Source organism: Oncorhynchus mykiss, chromosome 8, assembly GCF_013265735.2.
Source record: "Oncorhynchus mykiss isolate Arlee chromosome 8, USDA_OmykA_1.1, whole genome shotgun sequence".
Lineage (NCBI taxonomy): Eukaryota > Metazoa > Chordata > Actinopteri > Salmoniformes > Salmonidae > Oncorhynchus > Oncorhynchus mykiss.
Genome location: NC_048572.1, coordinates 6759115 through 6786363, shown reverse-complemented (window position 1 = coordinate 6786363; position 27249 = coordinate 6759115). Strand labels below are relative to the sequence as shown.

The window sequence follows — 27249 nt, the reverse complement described above, 5'->3', positions numbered from 1 at the left end:
AGTCTGCTGCTTTTTTTTTTAAATGATGACACACACACTTTGAGGTTCTGCTTGTTCTAGAACCACACCCTGAGGTTGTCAAGTTTATTACGTACGTACACATGGTACATTAAAACAGACAAATGGTACTGATCTTCAGTCTATCTTAAGCAGTGTTCTATATGATATGAGGCCTGTTCCAGTGATTCCAGTCAGTTACTCTGCACCTACCCCATACTTTTTAGCCTGGGACCTAAAATGTGTGTTTTGCCAACTCCTATTGTCCACATAAGAGTCGTCAAAACAGCACAAACAGATCTGAGACCAGGCTAGATCATTTCAGCTAATATTATTTACCACAGTCTCAGGTGGTGTAATGGTTTATATACTATGAACTGAATGTTTCAGGGTCCAGCCCCAAAGAGTGTTGATATCCTTTCATACTAGCTATTCTACACACTGTGAGCCATTCACTATTTGAAGGCAACTCCTATTGTAGAATGGTTCACATTCTAATCATTCCAACTCAGCAATCTATTCTACAGTCAGTCTGTCACTCAGTAGCCCCGTTTATACCTGGTTTTAGCTTGCGTCCTTTGTCCTGATCTTGTCTACATTCTGATTGTGACCACATTTTTAGACGGGTGTAGAAGAGTAAAAGACTGTGATCCGATCCTCCTGCTCACCTCTGGAGGTAGTCAGACACATTGTCTGGATATCTTACAAGTGTAGACAGATCTGGACAGAGGCACCATTTAAATCATCAACGGGTGGCACAATTGACTGATTACATCAATATGTCTCAAAAAATATTATTTATATATTGTAAAAAGAATAGCTGTGAAATAATTTTTGATAAAGGAAGGGGACGAGGAAATCTGGTCACAACGCAGACACAGTGGATGGATAACAGACACATTTTTGGAAATGTGGGCAAATTCAGAATGTAGTCAAGATCAGGACCCATGTTAGCACCAGGTAGAAATGGGGCTTGAGATAACATCGTATAAAAACAAATAACTTTTCCCCCACTATAGTAAACTTCTCATATTATTACAGTCAAAAAAGTGTTAAACAAATCAAAATGTATTTGAGATTCTTCAAAGTAGCCACCCTTTGCCTTGACAGCTTTGCACACTCTTGGCATTCTCTCAACCAGCTTCACCTGGAATGCTTGATTTGTTGAACACCTTTTTTTGGTTACTACATGATTCCATATGTGTTATTTCATAGTTTTGATGTCTTCACTATTATTCTACAATGTAGAAAATAAAGAAAAACCCTTGAATGAGTAGGTGTGTCCAAACTTTTGACTGGTAGTGTATATGGAATTAATGCTATTCTATTGTCTGTCTGCGCCGTTTTAAAAGCACATATACAACCACCCAGCGTCCGAGATTATTATACAGATTGGTAGTTATTCAGGCTAATCATCTTAAAACGTGGAATGAACTTCTTTAAAGCCAAGGAACGCGTAACTCTCTCCCTCTCGGATAAAGTGACGCCCAAGGCTTTAGGACGGATGACATCACAATGAATAAGAAGAACTCCCTGGCCCGAGCCACAGAGAGACGGGGGAGTTCCACAGCGTTAGGTGGAACCTGGGTCGTGTTCATTAGGGCACACCGTAGTAGCAAAAAAAAAAAGTTTAGAAGCAGGGGGGGGAAACAAAAATCAGCTTTCTTATTGGACAAGTACAGATAGTCCCTCCCTGTTGTGGAGTATTTTTTTCCATTTCGAGCCTAATGAACACAACCCTTAACTGTCTCTCTGGTTGCGTCCCAGTCCATATATAGTGCCCTACTTTTGAATAGGGTACCAATATGTTCCCTATCTCCTAGTTCCCTATCTCCTACTAGAGGTCCCCAGGTTTCTGGTGACATGTGTTGCAGACACGCACTGGGTGGTCCCAACCCCTAGAGGGCACCGCTCTGCGTTCAGGGGAGCAGTCGTCACACACGCCCTGGCCGCAGGCCCTGCAGTGGTGGATGGAGAGACGCGGCGCGGAGAAGTCTCTCTGACACTCACAGCAGCATCGGATATCTTGGTCTGGAACCCAGTAGGCTGGACGAGCTGCATCCTTCATCAGACCTAGAGGGAGAGGAGAGGACACACAGTTATACCCAGACACACACACACACACACACACACACACACACACACACACACACACTTTAGTTTTGGAAGACATGGCTATGTCAAAGTGACCCATCACAGTTTTCCCTCTTAAGCCTCTATTAAAAGCTACAATATATGTCATTTTTTTGGGGCGACCTGACCAAATTCACATAGAAGCACGAGTTATAGATCCGGCATTCCCATTGAAAGCAAGCTGCATATCTGCTCTATTTCTATGCTTCCCGGTCTTAAATTCAGGTGTTTTTTATTTTGGCGTCTGTTACTTTTGTAATCCAGCTTCAAAACAGCTGAAAATGTATTTTTGGTTTAATGAAAATATATTTTTTAGATGGTACAACGACTGTTTGTTTTGTCACATACACTGAACTCAGGCAAACCATTTAGAATTTTAGCACCCAGGAAAAGGCGGAGTGGTTTCTGCATATTGCACCTTTAAATCTTTTCAACCTTCTTCTCTCATTGACCTTACAGTTAATTACGTACACCAAACCTGCTCCTGCTGCGCAGGGAGTCGCGTGACCACGGCCTGCTGCACAGGGAGTCGCGTGACCACGGCCTGCTGCGCAGGGAGCCGCGTGACCACGGCCTGCTGCACAGGGAGTCGCGTGACCACGGCCTGCTGCGCAGGGAGCCGCGTGACCACGGCCTGCTGCGCAGGGAGCCGCGTGACCACGGCCTGCTGCGCAGGGAGCCGCGTGACCACGGCCTGCTATACAGTGAGTCACGTGACCACGGCCTGCTGTGCAGTGAGTCACGTGACCACGGCCTGCTATACAGGGAGTCACGTGACCAGTATTCAGAACACCTTTTCAGAACACCTTTTCCACATTACAGCCTTATTCTAAAATGGATAAAATACTATTTTCCCCTCATCAATCTACACACAATACCTCATAATGACATCACAATACCCCATAATGACATCACAATACCCCATAATGACATCACAATACCCCATAATGACATCACAATACCCCACAATGACATCACAATACCCCATAATGACATCACAATACCCCATAATGACATCACAATACCTCATAATGACATCACAATACCTCATAATGACAAAGCAAAAACAGGTTTTTAGAATAAATTTTTTGCAAATACCTTATTTACATAAGTATTCAGACCCTTTGCTATGAGACTCTAAATTGTGGCTAAGGTGCATCCTGTTTCCATTGATCATCTTTGAGATGTTTCTACAACTTGATTGGAGTCCACCTGTGGTAAATTAAATTGATTGGACATGATTTGGAAAGGCACACACCTGTCTATATAAGGTCTCACAGTTGACAGTGCATGTCAGAGCAAAAACCAAGCCATAAGGTGGATGGAATTGTCCGTAGAGCTCCGAGACAGGATTGTGTCGAGGCACAGATCTGGGGAAGGGTACCAAAACATTTCTGCAGCATTGAAGGTCCCCAAGAACACAGTGGCCTCCATCATTCTTAAATGGAAGAAGTTTGGAACCACCAGACTGTTCCTATTGCTGGCCGTCCGGCCAAACCGAGAAATCGGGGGAGAAGGGCCTTGGTCAGGGAGATGACCAAGAACCCGATGGTCACTCTGACAGAGCCCCAGAGTTCCTCTGTGGAGATGGGAGAACCTTCTCTGCAGATCCCACCAATCAGCCTTTATGGTATAGTAGGCAAACGGAAGCCACTCCTCAGTAAAAGGCACATGACTGTCCGCTTGGAGTTTGCCAAAAGGCACCTAAAGTCTCTCAGTGAAACAAGATTCTCTAGTCTCTCTTGAGAAACAAGATTCTCTAGTCTCTCTTGAGAAACAAGATTCTCTAGTCTGATGAAACCAAGATTGAACTGAATTCCAAACGTCACGTCTGGAGGAAACCTGCCACCATCCCTACGGTGAAGCATGGTGGTGGCATCATCATGTTTTTCAGCGGCAGGGACTGAGAGACTAGTCAGGACCGAGGGAAAGATGAAAGTAGCAAGTACAAAGAGATCCTTGATGAAAACCTGTTCCAGAGCGACCCTAAGCACACAGCCAAGGTAATGCTGGAGTGCCTTCGAAACAAGTATCTGAATGTCCTTGAGTGGTCCTGTCAGAGCCCGGGCTTGAATCCGATCGAATATCTCTGGAGAGACCTGAAAATAGCTGTGCAGCAACACTCCCCATCCAACCTGACAGAGCTTGAGAGGATCTGCAGAGAAGAATGGGAGAAACTCCCCAAATACAGGTGTGCCAAGCTTGTAGCGTCATACCCAGGAAGACTCTAGGCTGTAATCGCTGCCAAAGGTGCTTCAACAAAGTACTGAGTAAAGGGTCTGAATACTTATGTAAATGTGATATTTATTTATTTTAAAAAATATATAATTTTCACTTTCTCATTATTTGGTATTGTGTGTAGAAGGATGGGAGGGAAAAACAAATGTAATCCATTTTAGATTAAGGCTGTAACGTAACAAAATGTTGAAAATGTTAAGGGGTCTGAATACTTTCCGAATGCACCGTATGTAGTGGTGACCACAGAGTAATCTAGACTACAGCACTCACCCAGAGGGCTACAGTACTCACCCAGAGGGCTACAGTACTCACCCAGGGGGCTACAGTACTCACCCAGGGGGCTACAGTACTCACCCAGGGGGCTACAGTACTCACCCAGAGGGCTACAGTACTCACCCAGAGGGCTACAGTACTCACCCAGAGGGCTACAGTACTCACCCAGAGGGCTACAGTACTCACCCAGAGGGCTTAAGTACTCACCCAGATGGCTACAGTACTCACCCAGAGGGATGTATGTATTGGTGACCACAGAGTAATCTAGACTATAGTACTCACCCAGAGGGCTACAGTACTCACCCAGAGGGCTACAGTACTCACCCAGAGGGCTACAGTACTCACCCAGAGGGCTACAGTACTCACCCAGAGGGATGTATGTAGCAGTGACCACAGAGTAATCTAGACTACAGTACTCACCCAGAGGGCTACAGTACTCACCCAGAGGGCTACAGTACTCACCCAGGGGGCTACAGTACTCACCCAGAGGGCTACAGTACTCACCCAGAGGGCTACAGTACTCACCCAGAGGGCTACAGTACTCACCCAGAGGGCTACAGTACTCACCCAGAGGGCTACAGTACTCACCCAGAGGGATGTATGTATTGGTGACCACAGAGTAATCTGGACTACAGTACTCACCCAGAGGGCTACAGTACTCACCCAGAGGGCTACAGTACTCACCCAGAGGGATGTATGTAGCAGTGACCACGGAGTAATCTAGACTACAGTACTCACCCAGAGGGCTATAGTACTCACCCAGAGGGCTACAGTACTCACCCAGAGGGCCACAGTACTCACCCAGAGGGCCACAGTACTCACCCAGAGGGCTACAGTATTCATCCAGAGGTCTATAGTACTCACCCAGAGGGATGTATGTAGCAGTGACCACAGCTCCCAGTGTATTCTGAACAGCCTCTCCTACTCTCCTACTGAGTGTCCCTCCTTCCTCCTCCTCCAACGCGGCATCCAGCAGCTCTGCAACACACACACAGAAGGAAGGAACGAGAAACAAATATTATTCATAAGATATGGCAACCAGAAAATAAGAGTAGGAAAAACAAAAAGTAAAAAGGGGGAAAACATTGAGGCAAGCAACACTGAAGCATGCATGAGAGCACCAGCTGTTTCCGGAGGACTGTGTGATCACGCTCTCCGTAGCCGATGTAAAACCTTTAAACAGGTCAACATTCACAAGGACGCGGGGCCAGACGGATTACCAGGACGTGTACTCAGAGCATGAGCTGACCAACTGGTAGGTGTCTTCACTGACATTTTCAACCTGTCCCTGACCGAGTCTGTAATACCAACATGTTACCTCGACTAACCTGTGCCCCCGCACATTGACTCTGCCGGTACCCCCTGTATATAGCCTCGTTACTGTTATTTTATTATTTATTGTTTACTTCCAATTTATTTAGTAAATACTTAACACTTGTTTTTTCTTAAAACTGCCTTGTTGGTTAATGGTCTGTCAGTAAGCGTTTCACTGTGACAAATAACATATGATTTGATTACACGATTTACCACCTAATTTTGATGTTCATGTGACATCCAGGTTTATCTAAGAGTATTCTTTAAAGACCTATTGGGACATCATAGGATAACTGTAGACATCGTTTTTGATATACAACGACGTCCTTACCTTCTGAGACGCTCCGGTTCAGGAAGCAGGCATCACAGACCCGTACGGGGACGAGCCCCCAGCCCCTCTCAGGAACAGGACGGTTCTTGGTGGAGCAGCCGTCACAGAAGCCCTCTCCACAGGCACGGCAGTGGTGCTTAGTATCGTTGTCCTGGAACACCTCACTGCACTTAGAACATTTCTGTTACAGAGAACACAGAGACACAGAGAACACAGAGACATAGAGACACAGAGAACACAGAGACACAGAGAACACAGAGACCACAGAGAACACAGAGAACACAGAGACAGAGACACAGAGAACACAGAGAACACAGAGAACACAGAGAACACAGAGACACAGAGACACAGAGAACACAGAGAACACAGAGACATAGAGACACAGAGAACACAGAGACCACAGAGAACACAGACACAGAGAACACAGACACAGAGAACACAGAGACACAGAGAACACAGACACAGAGAACACAGACACAGAGACACAGAGAACACAGACAACACAGAGACACAGAGAACACAAAGAACACAGAGAACACAGAGACACAGAAAACACAGAGACACAGAGAACACAGAGACACAGAGAACACAGAGAGCACAGAGAGCACAGGAGAGAGATTATATCACAGGCTGAAAACACAAGCACACATAGAAGAAATGGACAGTCTATACACAGTCATAAGATAAATGGACAGTCTATACACAGTCATAGGATAAATGGACAGTCTATACACAGTCATAAGAGAAATGGACAGTCTTTACACAGTCAAACAATAATCCATGACAACATGAATATGTCCAAACATGTTCACTGCACAGCTGAGGCATAATACCTCAATTTAGGGAATCACTGGCTAGGGAATGGGATCCCATGATTGGATCCACGCTGTGTCTAAACCTGTGTGTCCAGATGGCTGTGAGGACCACGTACCAGGATGAGGAAGTTGGGTTTCCAGTAGGCTGGGGCAATCTGGTCGGTCAGCCAGGAAGTGACAGCTTTGGCAGGTTTCACACTGAGCTCTGACACACTCTGGGAGATGTAGTTCACACCGTCCAACAGTCGCTGAGCTGCATTGTTGTTGTCCTTCAGAAAACCATCTGACTGGAGAGGAGAGAGAGAGGGGAGAAGGAGAGAGGGAGAGAAGAGGGAGGAGAGAGAAGAGGGAGGAGAGAGAGAGGGGAGAAGGAGAGAGGGAGAGAAGAGGGAGGAGAGAGAGAGGGGAGAAGGAGAGAGGGAGAGAAGAGGGAGGAGAGAGAAGAGGGAGGAGAGAGAGAGGGGAGAAGGAGAGAGGGAGAGAAGAGGGAGGGGGAGAGAGAAGAGGGAGGAGAGTGAAGGGGAGGAGAGAGAAGGGGGAGGAGAGAGAAGAGGGAGGAGAGAGAAGGGGAGGAGAGAGAAGGGGAGGAGAGAGAAGGGGGAGAGAGAAGGGGGAGAGAGAAGGGGGAGGGAGAGAGAGGGAGGAAAGGGAGAGAAGAAGAGGGAGGAAAGAGAAGGGGGAGAGAGAAGAGCGAGGGAGAGAAGGGGAGAGGGAGGAGGGGAAGGGAGGATGAGAGAAGAGAGAGGAGAGAGAAGGGGGAGAGAGAGAGAGGGAGGAAAGAGAAGGGGGAGAGAGAAGAGCGAGGGAGAGAAGGGGAGAGGGAGGAGGGGAAGGGAGGATGAGAGAAGAGAGAGGAGGGGAAGGGAGGATGAGAGAAGAGAGAGGAGAGGAAGAGGGAGAAGGGGGAGAGAGAAGAGCGAGGAGAGAGAAGGGGGAGAGAGAAGAGGGAGGAAAGAGAAGGGGGAGAGAGAAGAGGGAGGAAAGAGAAGGGGGAGAGAGAGAGGGAGGAAAGGGAGAGAAGAAGAGGGAAAGAGAGAGCGAGGGGGGATGGAGGTGAGAGACATTGTTAATGGCAGGGTGAAGGGTGACTCTCCTGATAGGTTTACATATTGCTCTACACTAGGAAACCGTGCAGTCCACTGACATTACAAATATGGAGAACGAAACAAATCAATGCCTTTATGATCATGTCCTCTCGCCCTCATACAAGTGGACCAGAACCTAAACTCTACCCCGTCTAGCCCTCATACAAGTGGACCAGAACCTAAACTCTACCCCGTCTAGCCCTCATACAAGTGGACCAGAACCTAAACTCTACCCCGTCTAGCCCTCATACAAGTGGACCAGAACCTAAACTCTACCCCGTCTAGCCCTCATACAAGTGGACCAGAACCTAAACTCTACCCCGTCTAGCCCTCATACAAGTGGACCAGAACCTAAACTCTACCCCGTCTAGCCCTCATACAAGTGGACCAGAACCTAAACTCTACCCCGTCTAGCCCTCATACAAGTGGACCAGAACCTAAACTCTACCCCGTCTAGCCCTCATACAAGTGGACCAGAACCTAAACTCTACCCCGTCTAGCCCTCATACAAGTGGACCAGAACCTAAACTCTACCCCGTCTAGCCCTCATACAAGTGGACCAGAACCTAAACTCTACCCCGTCTAGCCCTCATACAAGTGGACCAGAACCTAAACTCTACCCCGTCTAGCCCTCATACAAGTGGACCAGAACCTAAACTCTACCCCGTCTAGCCCTCATACAAGTGGACCAGAACCTAAACTCTACCCCGTCTAGCCCTCATACAAGTGGACCAGAACCTAAACTCTACCCCGTCTAGCCCTCATACAAGTGGACCAGAACCTAAACTCTACCCCGTCTAGCCCTCATACAAGTGGACCAGAACCTAAACTCTACCCCGTCTAGCCCTCATACAAGTGGACCAGAACCTAAACTCTACCCCGTCTAGCCCTCATGCAAGTGGACCAGAACCTAAACTCTACCCCGTCTAGCCCTCATACCAGTGGACCAGAACCTAAACTCTACCCCGTCTAGCCCTCATACAAGTGGACCAGAACCTAAACTCTACCCCGTCTAGCCCTCATACAAGTGGACCAGAACCTAAACAGGTGTCATATTACCAACAGGCCCTAAAACCCTGTAAATCACCAGACAGGTGTTATATTACCAACAGGCCCTGAGACCCTGTAAATCACCAGACAGGTGTTATATTACCAACAGGCCCTGAGACCCTGTAAATCACCAGACAGGTGTCATATTACCAACAGGCCCTGAGACCCTGTAAATCACCAGACAGGTGTCATATTACCAACAGGCCCTGAGACCCTGATAATCACCAGACAGGTGTTATATTACCAACAGGCCCTGAGACCCTGTAAATCACCAGACAGGTGTTATATTACCAACAGGCCCTGAGACCCTGTAAATCACCAGACAGGTGTTATATTACCAACAGGCCCTGAGACCCTGTAAATCACCAGACAGGTGTCATATTACCAACAGGCCCTGAGACCCTGTAAATCACCAGACAGGTGTCATATTACCAACAGGCCCTGAGACCCTGTAAATCACCAGACAGGTGTTATATTACCAACAGGCCCTGAGACCCTGTAAATCACCAGACAGGTGTCATATTACCAACAGGCCCTGAGACCCTGTAAATCACCAGACAGGTGTCATATTACCAACAGGCCCTGAGACCCTGTAAATCACCAGACAGGTGTCATATTACCAACAGGCCCTGAGACCCTGTAAATCACCAGACAGGTGTCATATTACCAACAGGCCCTGAGACCCTGTAAATCACCAGACAGGTGTCATATTACCAACAGGCCCTGAGACCCTGTAAATCACCAGACAGGTGTTATATTACCAACAGGCCCTGAGACCCTGTAAATCACCAGACAGGTGTTATATTACCAACAGGCCCTGAGACCCTGTAAATCACCAGACAGGTGTTATATTACCAACAGGCCCTGAGACCCTGTAAATCACCAGACAGGTGTCATATTACCAACAGGCCCTGAGACCCTGTAAATCACCAGACAGGTGTTATATTACCAACAGGCCCTGAGACCCTGTAAATCACCAGACAGGTGTCAGATTACCAACAGGCCCTGAGACCCTGTAAATCACCAGACAGGTGTTATATTACCAACAGGCCCTGATACCCTGTAAATCACCAGACAGGTGTTATATTACCAACAGGCCCTGAGACCCTGATAATCACCAGACAGGTGTTATATTACCAACAGGCCCTGAGACCCTGTAAATCACCAGACAGGTGTCATATTACCAACAGGCCCTGAGACCCTGTAAATCACCAGACAGGTGTTATATTACCAACAGGCCCTGAGACCCTGTAAATCACCAGACAGGTGTCATATTACCAACAGGCCCTGAGACCCTGTAAATCACCAGACAGGTGTTATATTACCAACAGGCCCTGAGACCCTGTAAATCACCAGACAGGTGTCATATTACCAACAGGCCCTGAGACCCTGTAAATCACCAGACAGGTGTTATATTACCAACAGGCCCTGAGACCCTGTAAATCACCAGACAGGTGTCATATTACCAACAGGCCCTGAGACCCTGTAAATCACCAGACAGGTGTTATATTACCAACAGGCCCTGAGACCCTGTAAATCACCAGACAGGTGTCATATTACCAACAGGCCCTGAGACCCTGTAAATCACCAGACAGGTGTTATATTACCAACAGGCCCTGAGACCCTGTAAATCACCAGACAGGTGTCATATTACCAACAGGCCCTGAGACCCTGTAAATCACCAGACAGGTGTTATATTACCAACAGGCCCTGATACCCTGTAAATCACCAGACAGGTGTTATATTACCAACAGGCCCTGAGACCCTGATAATCACCAGACAGGTGTTATATTACCAACAGGCCCTGAGACCCTGTAAATCACCAGACAGGTGTTATATTACCAACAGGCCCTGAGACCCTGTAAATCACCAGACAGGTGTTATATTACCAACAGGCCCTAAAACCCTGTAAATCAACCGACAGGTGTCATATTACCAACAGGCCCTGAGACCCTGATAGTCACCAGACAGGTGTTATATTACCAACAGGCCCCTGAGACCCTGTAAATCACCAGACAGGTGTCATATTACCAACAGGCCCTGAGACCCTGTAAATCACCAGACAGGTGTCATATTACCAACAGGCCCTAAAACCCTGTAAATCACCAGACAGGTGTCATATTACCAACAGGCCCTGAGACCCTGATAGTCACCAGACAGGTGTTATATGTTATGTCACACCAACAAATTTGTGCAGAAAATTTGAGAGAAATACGCTTTTTTGTGAGTATGGAATATTTCTGGGATCTTTCATTTCAGCTCATGAAACATGGAACCAACACTTTACATGTTGGGTTGATATTTTTTGTTTAGTGTAGGAAGACCCACCAATGAGAATTTGTCTTAAACTATTTGACACGGTCATCACACCAATTCTTCTACATGGGCATCAACATTTGTGGGATAAAAAAATAAAATAATGGGATCCAGAATATTATCGTCACAAGGCTTTCTTATACAAACACACCAACCCAGAGAGACTCTTTACAGCAACTGACCTAAAACCACCAGCGAGAACGAGAGCAAGACTAGTAGCAGGAGTGACGAGGAGGTCAGTCAGTATGTATTCCTTATTGTGGTACATTCTAATCCATTTACTAAAACAACTGCTTAACTTCAGCCAAACTGAAACAACCAGACTTCTCTGGAATGTGTGGGACTTCGCCTAAAGAAAATAACTGTGTAGAGCTTCTACAACAGGGCTAGAATTAAGTGAGAACAAGGGCCCATCGCCTCTCAGAGTAGGAGACATGCCCCTCGCCTCTCAGAGTAGGAGGGATGGCCATCGCCTCTCAGAGAAGGAGAGATGCCCCTCGCCTCTCAGAGTAGGAGGGATGGCCATCGCCTCTCAGAGTAGGAGAGATGCCCCTCGCCTCTCAGAGTAGGAGGGATGCCCATCGCCTCTCAGAGTAGGAGAGATGCCCATCGCCTCTCAGAGTAGGAGACATGCCCCTCCCCTCTCAGAGTAGGAGAGATGCCTCTCAGACTAGGAGAGATGCCCCTCCCCTCTCAGAGTAGGAGAGATGCCTCTCAGAGTAGGAGACATGCCCCTCGCCTCTCAGACTAGGAGAGATGCCCATCGCCTCTCAGAGTAGGAGACATGCCCCTCCCCTCTCAGAGTAGGAGAGATGCCTCTCAGAGTAGGAGAGATGCCTCTCAGAGTAGGAGAGATGCCTCTCAGAGTAGGAGAGATGCCTCTCAGAGTAGGAGAGATGCCTCTCAGACTAGGAGAGATGCCTCTCAGACTAGGAGAGATGCCTCTCAGACTAGGAGAGATGCCTCTCAGACTAGGAGAGATGCCTCTCAGACTAGGAGAGATGCCCATCGCCTCTCAGAGTAGGAGAGATGCCTCTCAGAGTAGGAGAGATGCCTCTCAGACTAGGAGAGATGCCCCTCCCCTCTCAGAGTAGGAGAGATGCCTCTCAGAGTAGGAGACATGCCCCTCGCCTCTCAGACTAGGAGAGATGCCTCTCAGAGTAGGAGACATGCCCCTCCCCTCTCAGAGTAGGAGAGATGCCTCTCAGAGTAGGAGAGATGCCTCTCAGACTAGGAGAGATGCCCCTCCCCTCTCAGAGTAGGAGAGATGCCTCTCAGAGTAGGAGACATGCCCCTCGCCTCTCAGACTAGGAGAGATGCCTCTCAGAGTAGGAGAGATGCCTCTCAGAGTAGGAGAGATGCCTCTCAGAGTAGGAGAGATGCCCCTCCCCTCTCAGAGTAGGAGAGACGTCCCTCCCCTCTCAGAGTAGGAGAGACGTCCCTCCCCTCTCAGAGTAGGAGAGATGCCCATCGCCTCTCAGAGTAGGAGAGATGCCTCTCAGAGTAGGAGAGATGCCTCTCAGAGTAGGAGAGATGCCTCTCAGAGTAGGAGAGATGCCTCTCAGAGTAGGAGAGATGCCTATCGCCTCTCAGAGTAGGAGAGATGCCTCTCAGACTAGGAGAGATGCCTCTCAGAGTAGGAGAGATGCCTCTCAGAGTAGGAGAGATGCCTCTCAGAGTAGGAGAGATGCCTCTCAGACTAGGAGAGATGCCTCTCAGACTAGGAGAGATGCCTCTCAGACTAGGAGAGATGCCTCTCAGAGTAGGAGAGATGCCTCTCAGAGTAGGAGAGATGCCTCTCAGAGTAGGAGAGATGCCTCTCAGAGTAGGAGAGATGCCTCTCAGAGTAGGAGAGATGCCTCTCAGAGTAGGAGAGATGCCTCTCAGAGTAGGAGAGATGCCCCTCCCCTCTCAGAGTAGGAGAGATGATGAAGGATCAGTTTTGCCTGTTAGATCCAATGATTAAAATGACATGGACCTGCCCATAGAACAACACTCTTACTCTGAGACGCTGCATGAATACGGGCCCAGGCATAAGTAGGGGAGCCCTCTGTTGTTCTTACCCCAGGCCAGATGTGTTGTATTTCAGTCCTGACCACTGTGTCCACTGGGTCCTGGTTCCCGTACCAGTACTGCCTACTTCTGTAGATCACTCCACAGTTTGGACACTCTATCACATACCTGTAAACAACAACAACACTACTTAAGTTCAGCTAACACACGCTCTCAGTTATACTATCAGAGATCAGATGTGATCAGCTGAAACATTGAAAGTCAGAAAAATAAAAGGACTTTCCATTAGAGGTAGTGACTCACTATGACATCTGAACAGGATATTATAATGAGGAGTTCTACGTGTTCAGGACTCACCCAGACCAGGCGTACGTGGCCAGACCAAACCAGGGAGAGTCAGAGGAGGCTGTCGTCTTGGGAATCACAATCACCTCCTTCCCTCCCTCATAGCACGCCTGAGGAGCAGAGAGAGCACATGCTCAGACAAAGCTGTGTGTGAGTGTGTGAGTGAGTGAGTGAGTGAGTGAGTGTGAGTGATTGAGTGAGTGAGTGTGAGTGATTGAGACTGTCTGTCTGTGTTCCTACTTTACAGGTGTAGATGCGGTTGTCGTATTGAGCAGTGTAGCGACAGCGGTGTTTAGCCTCGTGATCCACTTCCTCTTTCAGATGGTTCATACTGTTCACACAGCCAGACCTGACAGGAAGAGGTTTATTACTGTACTGTTCATTACAGTCAGACCTGACAGGAAGAGGTTTCTTACTGTACTGTTCATACAGTCAGACCTGACAGGAAGAGGTTTATTACTGTACTGTTCATTACAGTCAGACCTGACAGGAAGAGGTTTATTACTGTCCTGTTAATTACAGTCAGACCTGACAGGAAGAGGTTTATTACTGTACTGTTCATTACAGTCAGACCTGACAGGAAGAGGTTTATTACTGTACTGTTCATTACAGTCAGACCTGACAGGAAGAGGTTTATTACTGTCCTGTTCATTACAGTCAGACCTGACAGGAAGAGGTTTATTACTGTCCTGTTCATTACAGGAAGAGGTTTATTACTGTACTGTTCATTACAGTCAGACCTGACAGGAAGAGGTTTATTACTGTCCTGTTCATTACAGGAAGAGGTTTATTACTGTACTGTTCATTACAGTCAGACCTGACAGGAAGAGGTTTATTACTGTACTGTTCATACAGTCAGACCTGAAAGGAAGAGGTTTATTACTGTACTGTTCATTACAGTCAGACCTGACAGGAAGAGGTTTATTACTGTCCTGTTAATTACAGTCAGACCTGACAGGAAGAGGTTTATTACTGTACTGTTCATTACAGTCAGACCTGACAGGAAGAGGTTTATTACTGTACTGTTCATTACAGTCAGACCTGACAGGAAGAGGTTTATTACTGTCCTGTTCATTACAGTCAGACCTGACAGGAAGAGGTTTATTACTGTCCTGTTCATTACAGGAAGAGGTTTATTACTGTACTGTTCATTACAGTCAGACCTGACAGGAAGAGGTTTATTACTGTCCTGTTCATTACAGGAAGAGGTTTATTACTGTACTGTTCATTACAGTCAGACCTGACAGGAAGAGGTTTATTACTGTACTGTTCATACAGTCAGACCTGACAGGAAGAGGTTTATTACTGTACTGTTCATTACAGTCAGACCTGACAGGAAGAGGTTTATTACTGTCCTGTTAATTACAGTCAGACCTGACAGGAAGAGGTTTATTACTGTACTGTTCATTACAGTCAGACCTGACAGGAAGAGGTTTATTACTGTACTGTTCATTACAGTCAGACCTGACAGGAAGAGGTTTATTACTGTCCTGTTCATTACAGTCAGACCTGACAGGAAGAGGTTTATTACTGTCCTGTTCATTACAGGAAGAGGTTTATTACTGTACTGTTCATTACAGTCAGACCTGACAGGAAGAGGTTTATTACTGTCCTGTTCATTACAGGAAGAGGTTTATTACTGTACTGTTCATTACAGTCAGACCTGACAGGAAGAGGTTTATTACTGTCCTGTTCATTACAGTCAGACCTGACAGGAAGAGGTTTATTACTGTCCTGTTAATTACAGTCAGACCTGACAGGAAGAGGTTTATTACTGTCCTGTTAATTACAGTCAGACCTGACAGGAAGAGGTTTATTACTGTCCTGTTAATTACAGTCAGACCTGACAGGAAGAGGTTTATTACTGTCCTGTTAATTACAGTCAGACCTGACAGGAAGAGGTTTATTACTGTACTGTTCATTATAGTCAGACCTGACAGGAAGAGGTTTATTACTGTACTGTTCATTACAGTCAGACCTGACAGGAAGAGGTTTATTACTGTCCTGTTCATTACAGTCAGACCTGACAGGAAGAGGTTTATTACTGTCCTGTTCATTACAGGAAGAGGTTTATTACTGTACTGTTCATTACAGTCAGACCTGACAGGAAGAGGTTTATTACTGTCCTGTTCATTACAGTCAGACCTGACAGGAAGAGGTTTATTACTGTACTGTTCATTATAGTCAGACCTGACAGGAAGAGGTTTATTACTGTCCTGTTCATTACAGTCAGACCTGACAGGAAGAGGTTTATTACTGTCCTGTTCATTACAGGAAGAGGTTTATTACTGTACTGTTCATTACAGTCAGACCTGACAGGAAGAGGTTTATTACTGTACTGTTCATTACAGTCAGACCTGACAGGAAGAGGTTTATTACTGTACTGTTCATTATAGTCAGACCTGACAGGAAGAGGTTTATTACTGTACTGTTCATTACAGTCAGACCTGACAGGAAGAGGTTTATTACTGTCCTGTTCATTACAGTCAGACCTGACAGGAAGAGGTTTATTACTGTCCTGTTCATTACAGGAAGAGGTTTATTACTGTACTGTTCATTACAGTCAGACCTGACAGGACAAAGATGATGTTAGTTGGTTTTATTGTCCTGTTGGAGGTAATATATTCCTGGTGGTATTTTCCAGAATAATTATCAGGTCATTAATTACTAATGGTATGTAGCAGCTCTGATGTTATATCCATTAATCATGTAATAACAACATACCAGCTGAACACCGTACAGTAATAGAAAGCATTCCTGAACACTGAGACAGAGAGAGAGAGACTTTCCTACAGCTGAGAGATATCTGAACACTGAGACAGAGAGAGAGAGACTTTCCTACAGCTGAGAGATATCTGAACACAGAGACAGAGACAGGGAGATAACTGAACACTGAGAAAGAGAGAGAGAGACCTTCCTACAGCTGAGAGATATCTGAACACAGAGACAGAGACAGCGAGATAACTGAACACTGGGACAGAGACAGAGAGATAACTGAACACTGAGAAAGAGAGAGAGAGACACCTTCCTACAGCTGAGAGATATCTGAACACTGAGACAGAGACAGAGAGATAACTGAACACTGAGACAGAGACAGAGAGATAACTGAACACTGAGAAAGAGAGAGATAACTTCCTACAGCTGAGAGATAACAGAACACTGAGACAGAGACAGAGAGATAACTGAACACTGAGAAAGAGAGAGATAACTTCCTACAGCTGAGAAATAACTGAACACTGAGACAGAGATAACTTCCTACAGCTGAGAGATAACTGAACACTGAGACAGAGACAGACAACATCCTAAGGCTGAGGGATAACAGAACACAGACAGAGAGAGATAACTGAACACTGAGACAGAGAGAGATAACAGAACACAGACAGAGAGAGATAACTGAACACTGAGACAGAGAGAGATAACTGAACACTGAGACAGAGAGAGATAACTGAACACAGACAGAGAGACTCACCCACAGCTGAGACAGATACTGGAGCAGGTGAAGTATTCATCAGGGAAGAAAGAGTTACTGGCCAGGTGCTCTTCTGGGATATCCCCACTGAAACGCTCACTCAGGGCCTAGAAGGGAGAGAGAGCGCTTTGTCACAGGTGTTGGTTTAAAACAGCTGGTCATTAATTATTTACAAAACACTCTCACACACACACACACACACACACAACTGCACACAGTTTGGCATTTATTGTCATGAATGTTGGTGTGGAGGCAGCTCTGCAAAGTGGTCACTAGCTAGATTCAAATGTAAAAAAAATTAAATCTGATTTTAAACCTAACCTTAACCACACTGACAACCCTAATGCAGCATTTCCCAAATTCGGGACCCCAAGAGGGGCACGTTTTGGTCCCCCCCCCCACTACACAGCTGATTCACGTTACCAAAGCTTGATGATGAGTTGATTACTTGAATCAGCTGTGTAGGGGGGGTTCAAACCAAAATGTGCACCTCTTGGGGTCCTGAGTTTGGGAAATGCTGCATTAGGGTTGTCAGTGTAGTTAAGGTTAGGTTTAAAATCAGATTTTGGGGAACGTTGCCCTAATGCCTAACCCTAAATGAAGACAATATAGTCAATTTTGACTTTGCAGCTGGCCCATCTAGTGGAAAATCGCTCAGTGCTGCCTACAGGGCAAGATTCGTGACAATAAACATTAACCTGCGACCTGCGACCTGCACACACACACACACACACACACACACACACACACACACACACACACACCTACCTGCAGGGCTCTGTATATGACGTTTGCAGAACGTGGTGAGCGGGTAGTGTTGTTATCTAACTGTTGCTCCAGACTACGCAGGAGACCGCTGAAGTCTGTCGGGGGGTTGTAGGTTCGAGTCCCGCGGTACTGGATGGAGCTGAAGGCCTCGGGGAAAAGACCCAGCTTTCTGAAACGCTCCTGAAGCAGACGCTCTGCAGACTCTGATGGGTTGTCTGGAGAGAGACAGAGAGATACAGAGGAGGGAGAGAGATATATATAGGAGGAGAGGGAGAGAGGGGGAGAGAGAGAGGGGAGGGAGAGAGATATATATATAGGAGGAGAGGGAGAGAGGGGGAGAGAGAGAGGGGAGGGAGAGAGATATATATAGGAGGAGAGGGAGAGAGGGGGAGAGAGAGAGGGGAGGGAGAGAGATATATATATAGGAGGAGAGAGAGAGAGAGATATAAAGGAGAGGGAGAGATGGGGAGAGAGAGAGAGGAGGGAGAGAAGGGTGGAGAGAGAGATATATATAGGAGGAGAGGGTGAGAGAGAGAGAAGGGGGAGAAAGAGAAATATGGAGGAGGGAGAGAGCGGTGGAGGAGAGAGAGATATATATAGGAGGAGAGGGAGAGAGGGGGAGAGAGAGAGAGAGAAGGGGGAGAAAGAGAAATATAGAGGAGGGAGAGAGCGGTGGAGGAGAGAGAGATATATATAGAGGAGAGGGAGAGAGGGGGAGAGAGAGGGGGGTGAAGAGAGGGGTGGAGGAGAGAGAGAGAGAAGAGGGAAAGACATTAGCTATAGGTGACTACCAGAATGACATGTTATTTCCACTTTCTAAAATGAAAAGTGAATTGAGGACAACCCTACTACGGCCTATATCTCTGTCTCAGCCCCTAACCCTGTCCTCCTAAATCAAATCAAACCCTGTCCTCCTAAATCATTTATAAAGCACGTTTCTTACAGGGAATGCATTTCAAGGTGCTTAACTATTCAAATAATACAAGATGAGAAAGATAAAACAAAACCTTTTCTAAATGAAAGATGAAAATAGTAAAACAACAATAAAATAGATAATAGTATAGATAGTAAAAAATTAAAATAACATTCTATATTATCTATACTCAGTAAAAGGCTAAAAAGGTGTCTTAAGATCTTTCTTTAAACATCTTTACAGTTTCTGAGGGCCTCAGATCCTCCGGGAGGCTGAAAACAGTCTCACCAGGCCAGGACCGTAGGGGCTGAAGACAGCCTCACCAAACCAGGACCGTAGGGGCTGAAGACAGTCTCACCAGGCCAGGACCGTAGGGGCTGAAAACAGTCTCACCAGGCCAGGACCGGAGGGGCTGAAGGCTGTCTCACCAGGCCAGGACCGTAGGGGCTGAAGACAGCCTCACCAAACCAGGACCGTAGGGGCTGAAGACAGTCTCACCAGGCCAGGACCGTAGGGGCTGAAAACAGTCTCACCAGGCCAGGACCGGAGGGGCTGAAGGCTGTCTCACCAGGCCAGGACCGTAGCGGCTGAAAACAGTCTCACCAGGCCAAGACCGTAGGGGCTGAAGGCTGTCTCACCAGGCCAGGACCGTAGGGGCTGAAAACAGTCTCACCAGGCCAGGACCGTAGGGGCTGAAAAAAGTCTCACCAGGCCAGGACCGTAGGGGCTGAAGACAGTCTCACCAGGCCAGGACCGTAGGGGCTGAAGACAGTCTCACCAGGCCAAGACCGTAGGGGCTGAAGGCTGTCTCACCAGGCCAGGACCGTAGGGGCTGAAGACAGTCTCACCAGGCCAGGACCATTGGGACTGAAGACAGCCTCACCAGGCCAGGACCATTGGGACTGAAGACAGCCTCACCAGGCCAGGACCATTGGGACTGAAGACAGCCTCACCAGGCCAGGACCATTGGGACTGAAGACAGCCTCACCAGGCCAGGACCGGAGGGGCTGAAGGCTGTCTCACCAGGCCAGGACCGTAGCGGCTGAAAACAGTCTCACCAGGCCAAGACCGTAGGGGCTGAAGGCTGTCTCACCAGGCCAGGACCGTAGGGGCTGAAGACAGTCTCACCAGGCCAGGACCATTGGGACTGAAGACAGCCTCACCAGGCCAGGACCATTGGGACTGAAGACAGCCTCACCAGGCCAGGACCGGAGGGGCTGAAGGCTGTCTCACCAGGCCAGGACTGTAGGGGCTGAAGACAGTCTCACCAGGCCAGGACTGTAGGGGCTGAAGACAGTCTCACCAGGCCTGGACCGTAGGGGCTGAAAACAGTCTCACCAGGCCAAGACCGTAGGGGCTGAAGGCTGTCTCACCAGGCCAGGACCGTAGGGGCTGAAGACAGTCTCACCAGGCCAGGACCATTGGGACTGAAGACAGCCTCACCAGGCCAGGACCATTGGGACTGAAGACAGCCTCACCAGGCCAGGACCGGAGGGGCTGAAGGCTGTCTCACCAGGCCAGGACCGTAGCGGCTGAAAACAGTCTCACCAGGCCAAGACCGTAGGGGCTGAAAAACAGTCTCGCCAGGCCAGGACCGTAGGGGCTGAAGACAGTCTCGCCAGGCCAGGACCGTAAGGGCTGAAGACAGTCTCGCCAGGCCAAGACCGTAGGGGCTGAAAACAGTCTCGCCAGGCCAGGACCGTAGGGGCTGAAGACAGCCTCACCAGGCCAGGACCGTAGGGGCTGAAGGGCAGCCTCACCAAATGTTTAGGTTCTGACCGATGGAACAACAAACTCCTAACTCTCTACGCTGCCGCCAATATCCAGCAACTTCGCACAGCCATTGAAGAGGAGTGGGACAACATTCCACAGGCCACAATCAACAGCCTGATCAACTCTATGTGAAGGAGATGTGTCGCGCTGCATGAGGCAAAATGGTGGTCACACCAAATACTGACTGGTCTTCTGATCCACACCCCTACATTTTATTTAAGGTATCTGTGACCAACAGATGCATATCTGTATTCCCAGTCATGTGAAAACCATAGATCAATTTATTTCCATTGACTGATTTCCTTATATGAACTGTAACTCAGTAAAATCTTAGAAAATTGTACGTTGATATTTTCCTTCAGTATAAAAAGCCAGTTCCAGAGGACCGGATATCTTTAAAGCCACGTAACGCATTCAAATCAATAAAAACATTTTTAAATCAATTGTATAAACTAACAGGTAACCAAATGCAGGGATACCTACACCTGATCCCAGCATTTTATCTCTCTACAGATGGCTCGTCCATTCTAACTTTACCCAATAACTGATATAGCCTGGTCCCAGATCTGTTGTCTCCTTCTATAGCCTGGTCCCAGAACTGTTGTCTCCTTCTATAGCCTGGTCCCAGATCTGTTGTCTCCTTCTATAGCCTGGTCTCAGATCTGTTGTCTCCTTCTATAGCCTGGTCCCAGATCTGTTGTCTCCTTCTATAGCCTGGTCCCAGATCTGTTGTCTCCTTCTATAGCCTGATCCCAGAACTGTTGTCTCCTTCTATAGCCTGGTCCCAGATCTGTTGTCTCCTTCTATAGCCTGGTCTCAGATCCGTTGTCTCCTTCTATAGCCTGGTCCCAGATCTGTTGTCTCCTTCTATAGCCTGGTCCCAGATCTGTTTGTGCTCAGGACAACTCCATTACAATCATTGGCATGAAAATGATTGACAATGAGTTGGCACGATAGCACAAACAGCCTGGCAGACAGGCTATAAATGCCAACCAGAACCACCTACCTGATGTCAGTTAGTTTGGGTGTGGATGGTCCCATGTAAGTGGGTGAACATTCTAATAGGTTATACTGAACTGTTTCCACAAGAGCCACGTGTTAGGTTTTCATCCAATAGTACCTTAACAGCTTGATAAGCCTGGCAATGCCAACCCTGTACCTGAGCCCAGTAGCTTGGTGTGGACGGTCTCATGGAAGATAATAACAGCTGGTCCCAGAGTGGACAGAGGGACGTCCAGACCACACCGGGCCGTAGTGGCCTTCAGCTCCCTGGTGAAGTGCTTCAGATAGGCGTCCGACGCGTCGCCTAGGAACTTGAACAGGTCGTCGTGGAGACGGTCGGCGTGGGTACGGTAGATGATGAGGTCGGAGACGGCTAGGACTTTGAGGAGCAGCCGGGTGCGCTGGCCCTGATTGGATCCTGGGTGGCCAATAGAGAGGAAGAGGACGTGTTAGTAGATGCTTCCTGACTGGTTATTGCTCCCACCGTTATCTTTATTTGATAAGATAACAGATTAAATCGGTGTCAATTGCGTAAATAAAAATGTCACAGCTGCTGACATTTAGCAACATTCGTGTCATTGCCCCTCTCTCCTCCTCACCTGCCCCCAGCAGTCCCTCTGTGTCGATCACCACCACTCTGTGGATGGGGTCCATGGCAGCCCAGACCCCCACGGTGCATGACTCCTGAGTGGGGGACGTCTGGAACACCTCCCGCCCCAGGAAGAAGGTATGGTTCAGTGTGTGGGACTTCCCCTCCCCTGTGTTCCCGAAGATAGACACGACCTTGAGGAGTTCCTCAGGTCTACAGTCCAGCCGGCTCACAAAGTCTTCCTCATCCTTCAACTACAGGGGAAAGACAACAGAGCCTGAGGTGAGCTAGTTTAATCACCAACCGAGGTAATAGAGCACAGCGTATTTCTCATTTAGTGACCTACTTTTGACCCGTAGACATATTGTCAAAAGTAGTGCACTATCTATCATAGGTCTCTGATCAAAAAGTACAGGAAGCCTGTCCATTGTAGACTGGCTCATACAGACTGGCTTTCAGATCTAAAACGTCCCTAGGGGTTCGTGGCTACGGATATGTGGTTTCTATGGGTGTTATTTCAATACCTGGATCATAATATGTCTACATTCCAAATGGAACACTAATCTATAGTGGGTTCTGGTCAAAAGTAGTGCCCTATTTAGGGAATTGGAAGCCATTTGAGATGTACCCCAGGTCATAAGGATATCACTCACCTGCATCTCCTCCTTCGCATCCACCAGTAAGAAGCTGCAAACCTTCTCTAGTTTTGCCTTGAGGGCCTCCATCTCCCCTCCATCCCCAGCCTCCAGGCTACTATCCTGGACTTGACCGGGAGGAGGGTAGGGGGTCACAGGGTGCTTCCTCTTGTTTACCCCGCTATGGGTCCGCTTCTGGCAATCCAGACACAGGTTGATTTTACAGCCCTGGCAGCGCACCACCGCCCTCAGCCTGCCTCCGTTCACCCCACACCCGCTGCTGTCGCCCTTACAAGAGTCACAAAATGGAACGTGTCCCGGTGCGATGCGGACACGGTCATGGTTCCTCATGCGTTCCTGACGATGGAGCTCTAGCTCGCAGCGGACGCACTGCAGGCTGCCGCACTCGTCGCATTCAAAGGCGGCCTCGTCTGAGCCACCGCAGGCGTAGCTCTCCTGACACACCAGGATGGTGTTCATCCCTTTATCTACCGACGGACCTTGACCACTCATAATGATCGCTTCAGTATGCTACTGCTAACAAGTGCACCTTTCTGTCGATAACCTGTACCCAATGAGTCTACAACTGCACTGCGAAACCAAACTGCTTGGAAATATGTTTATTACTATATGCTACAGTGTTAAAGATTTAAATGTATTATTCTCTAGCGTATTATGTGGTTGTTTTTTCTGGTAGAGGTGTCTCTTCTATACTCCCCAAAACACTTAGCAGATGGACATTTAATATGAACTGTGAGAGGTCACTTTGACAAAGCCATATGTCACCAAAGTGCCTGTCTGTCAGCAAAACAATCACAACAACGACTTCCTACATACATGTCCAGACATGCAGCTATCCTACAAGCCCCACATGCAAGTAATCGTTAGCTGTCAATCAGCAATAACATTGTAATTATCTTGCTACTGCTAATTAGCCTACTGTACGGTTAGCTGCTGTTGTTGTTGTTGTTGGCTAAGCCAATTTGACAGCATAAATAGGCAACGGTGACAGTGTAAAAACATCAACAAATCCGCAAATCCACAAAAGATGACACTCGCGTATTTTTCAGTTACTCCACATCAACTCAAACGACCAAATTTCTCAACCACTAAAACCATCAACAAAATCCTTCGTCGAAAAACAAAAAAATGGGCGACGGCTGTTCCCGTAACCTAAACCGTTGCTTCTACAGAGGAAAAACGCTATAATATTTTAATAGAAAACATGGCATCCAGTGCAACTTAATTCAGCACAAAGACACCGTTATTATGTATACATTTGTTAAGATAATTTCGCTGCCTGACAGCTAGATTTCATTCGATGTTGTTCCCAGTTTCATCAGCTGATCGGCTTGTTTTGATCCAGAGGTTAAAAGTTACACCGCGCATAGCATTCTGGGAAATGTAGTAATACCCGTAGAGTTGTTGCTTTGAATCGCTTTAATGTATCAATAACATGACTACATTCCCCACTATGCAACTCAACTCACTATGCAACTCAATGTTTGTAGTTTGTTAGCTGGCTAGGTAAGTCAAAGAGGTTTTCAAATCGATTTTGTCCAATAATCAATACTTAGTTAAAGGAAGTGCATGCCATTCCGGATCCATACAATATGTTCGTTTTAAAATATATATATATTTTTCTGTCTCCATATTGTTAGCTAGCTAGTAATGTTATCTCACTGCTATCTGAAGACGTTACAGCTAGCCTACAGTAGTTTGGAAATGGCTAGATATCGCTCCAGCCGTAATTGATCTCTCTGGAGTGTCAAAGTCACTCGGGTTTTTTAGCAGGGAGTTCACAGTCAGCTCCGCTAAAGTCTCCATAGGCAGAATGATGGCGTACACTTGTGCTGTCTGTCTATCTGCCTACACATATTCTGATTTACTGAGGTAAGGACACTAGGGCTGTTTCAGTCCCAAATGCCACCACATTCCCTGTACAGTGTACTACGACCAAAAAGTACTACACCGTATATGGAATAGGGCCATTTGGGACTCCTCCTCGATACCTACTGGCACGTGCATCAGTGGTCAACAATCCTGCTCTTGGAGATCTCCTGGGAGTGCAGGCTTTTGTTCTTGCCCGACACTAACAATCTGTTTCAACCAACTGCATCCGATGTTGTGTAGTTGAATCGGGTGTGTCAGTGCTGGGATAGAACAAAAGCCCACAACACCAGTAGCTCTCCAGAGCCACAGTTGGTGACCACTAAACTAGGTGACTCGGACGTATGCATAGAAATTATATGATACATGCTATATGTTAAATATGCCTAAATGTCTCTTACTGGTGTGACCTTGTACAGTTCAATTAGTTCAACATACATTTCTCTACTTCATTCCAGAACACAGCCGTTCTCTCCAGTGTCCAAATCATCTTCCTGGTCGGTATGATGGTTCACATCCACTTTGTGAAGGTGGACCATGTGAGACTCATCGTTGGTTCCCTGGGTAACCAGGTGTCTTCTAGCCACGCCTCCTGCACGGAGTCCTACAGACTTCATAGAGATGGGCAAGATCAAAGACATAGTAAATTAAAATGAAGCTATTGTGAAGTTCTGTGTTATATACTGTAGTAGCCCTTACCGTATCATATGTGATGGAATATGATTTGCTGTTGGCTTGTGTGGGTATATGTGTTATGCAACATAGCTGACTTGAGACATTGTTAAGGCTTTTCTCGTGATGGAAAAATACAGAATAACATGAAGACAGGAACTGTTCAATGAGTTGTGGGGGGGCACATTCAGAACGTAGTGTTGCGAGAACAAACGGTCTTTTGTTAGATAACAGGAGCCAGGTGTGTGATAACTGTATTGAGTGTGTGAGCGCATAGATATTCTACACAACTACAACGACTGACCGCTGAAGCGCCAAGGAGGCTGGGACCAGCTCGGGCGCCAACAATCAACGATAGGCTGAGTGAGTTTAAACCACGCCCAGTCTCTACTCTGACAGGCCGGCTCGGAAGCAAGAACTAATTCTGTCAAGAGTATATTATAATATCTTTGTCAGGAACAAGTCAGTTCTCTGTTTGCCCTGCGAGGTGTGACAGAGAGCCCGTATATACTGAAATTGCATTTACCACTTATTGCTTAGCTAATAAAAAATACATAGCATACAATGGGTGACTCATTGTCATACTTATCCTGATACCAGATTCGATTGACGCAACCCTAACACTATTCACATGGCAAGGAAAATCAAAGACATAGTAAATAATGAAGCTATTCACATGGTGAGGAAGATCAAAGACATAGTAATTAATGAAGCTATTCACATGGTGAGGAAAATCAAAGACAGTAAATTATTGAAGATATTCACATGGTGAGGAAAATCAAAGACATAGTAAATTAATGAAGCTATTCACATGGCGAGGAAGATCAAAGACATAGTAAATTAATGAAGCTATTCACATGGTGAGGAAAATCAAAGACATAGTAAATAATGAAGCTATTCACATGGTGAGGAAAATCAAAGACATAGTAAATAATGAAGCTATTCACATGGTGAGGAAAATCAAAGACATAGTAAATAATGAAGCTATTCACATGGTGAGGAAAATCAAAGACATAGTAATTAATGAAGCTATTCACATGGTGAGGAAAATCAAAGACATAGTAATTCATGAAGCTTCACATGGTGAGGAAAATCAAAGACAATACTGAGCTATTTGTTTTGCTGCCAATCTACGAGTCTACAGTTGATTTGATCATCACTAAAGTCATGGATTTGCGTCTCGTTCAGGAGAAGCTAGGTGGATCCTGCTATAACTTATCTTAAAGGTTGATGATTTCCAAGGGCAGGGCAGTCAACAACGTCTTTCAGAGAGTCAAAGACAAGACTGAGCTGCCTTGTCAAAGTGTATAAAGAGCAGCCAGGAGATTCTAGCAAAGTGCTGATGGTGATGACATTAAAGGAAGTGCATGTCATTCCGCTGATGGCGATGACGTCATCCTGGTAATTTGGTAAACCACCTGGGTAAAGCCCGGTCACTGACATCACTGCATACCAAGTCATGCAACATGTTTATAATATTTATTTACGGTTCTGTTATCAATTCTCAACGGACAGAAACATGATGACGATACACCTGACGGAATATTTTGAGATACTTTTAAAACACACGCCAGGTTTTCAGTAATAGAAGAAACCTTTTAGGTCGGTCATCCAACTAAAATACGAGT

General features: G+C 46.8%; 1 protein-coding gene and 1 pseudogene across 1 annotated transcript; one reads left to right on the top strand and one right to left on the bottom strand.

Moving 5' to 3' along the window:
* Positions 1–49: 49 nt before the first annotated feature.
* Positions 50–24453, bottom strand: zfyve1 (zinc finger, FYVE domain containing 1). Its single transcript, XM_036984630.1, has 12 exons — positions 23078–24453; positions 22435–22678; positions 21993–22253; positions 18148–18362; positions 17380–17486; positions 14151–14259; positions 13923–14020; positions 13616–13733; positions 7218–7388; positions 6287–6467; positions 5506–5619; positions 50–2070 (listed from the first exon to the last, which is right to left on the bottom strand). Exons 1-12 carry the CDS (start codon positions 23570–23572, stop codon positions 1835–1837), a joined length of 2349 nt encoding a protein of 782 aa, XP_036840525.1. The 5' UTR covers positions 23573–24453; the 3' UTR covers positions 50–1834.
* A 366-nt stretch (positions 24454–24819) lies between these two features.
* Positions 24820–26964, top strand: LOC118965487 (annotated as a pseudogene).
* The last annotated feature ends 285 nt before the right edge of the window (positions 26965–27249 follow it).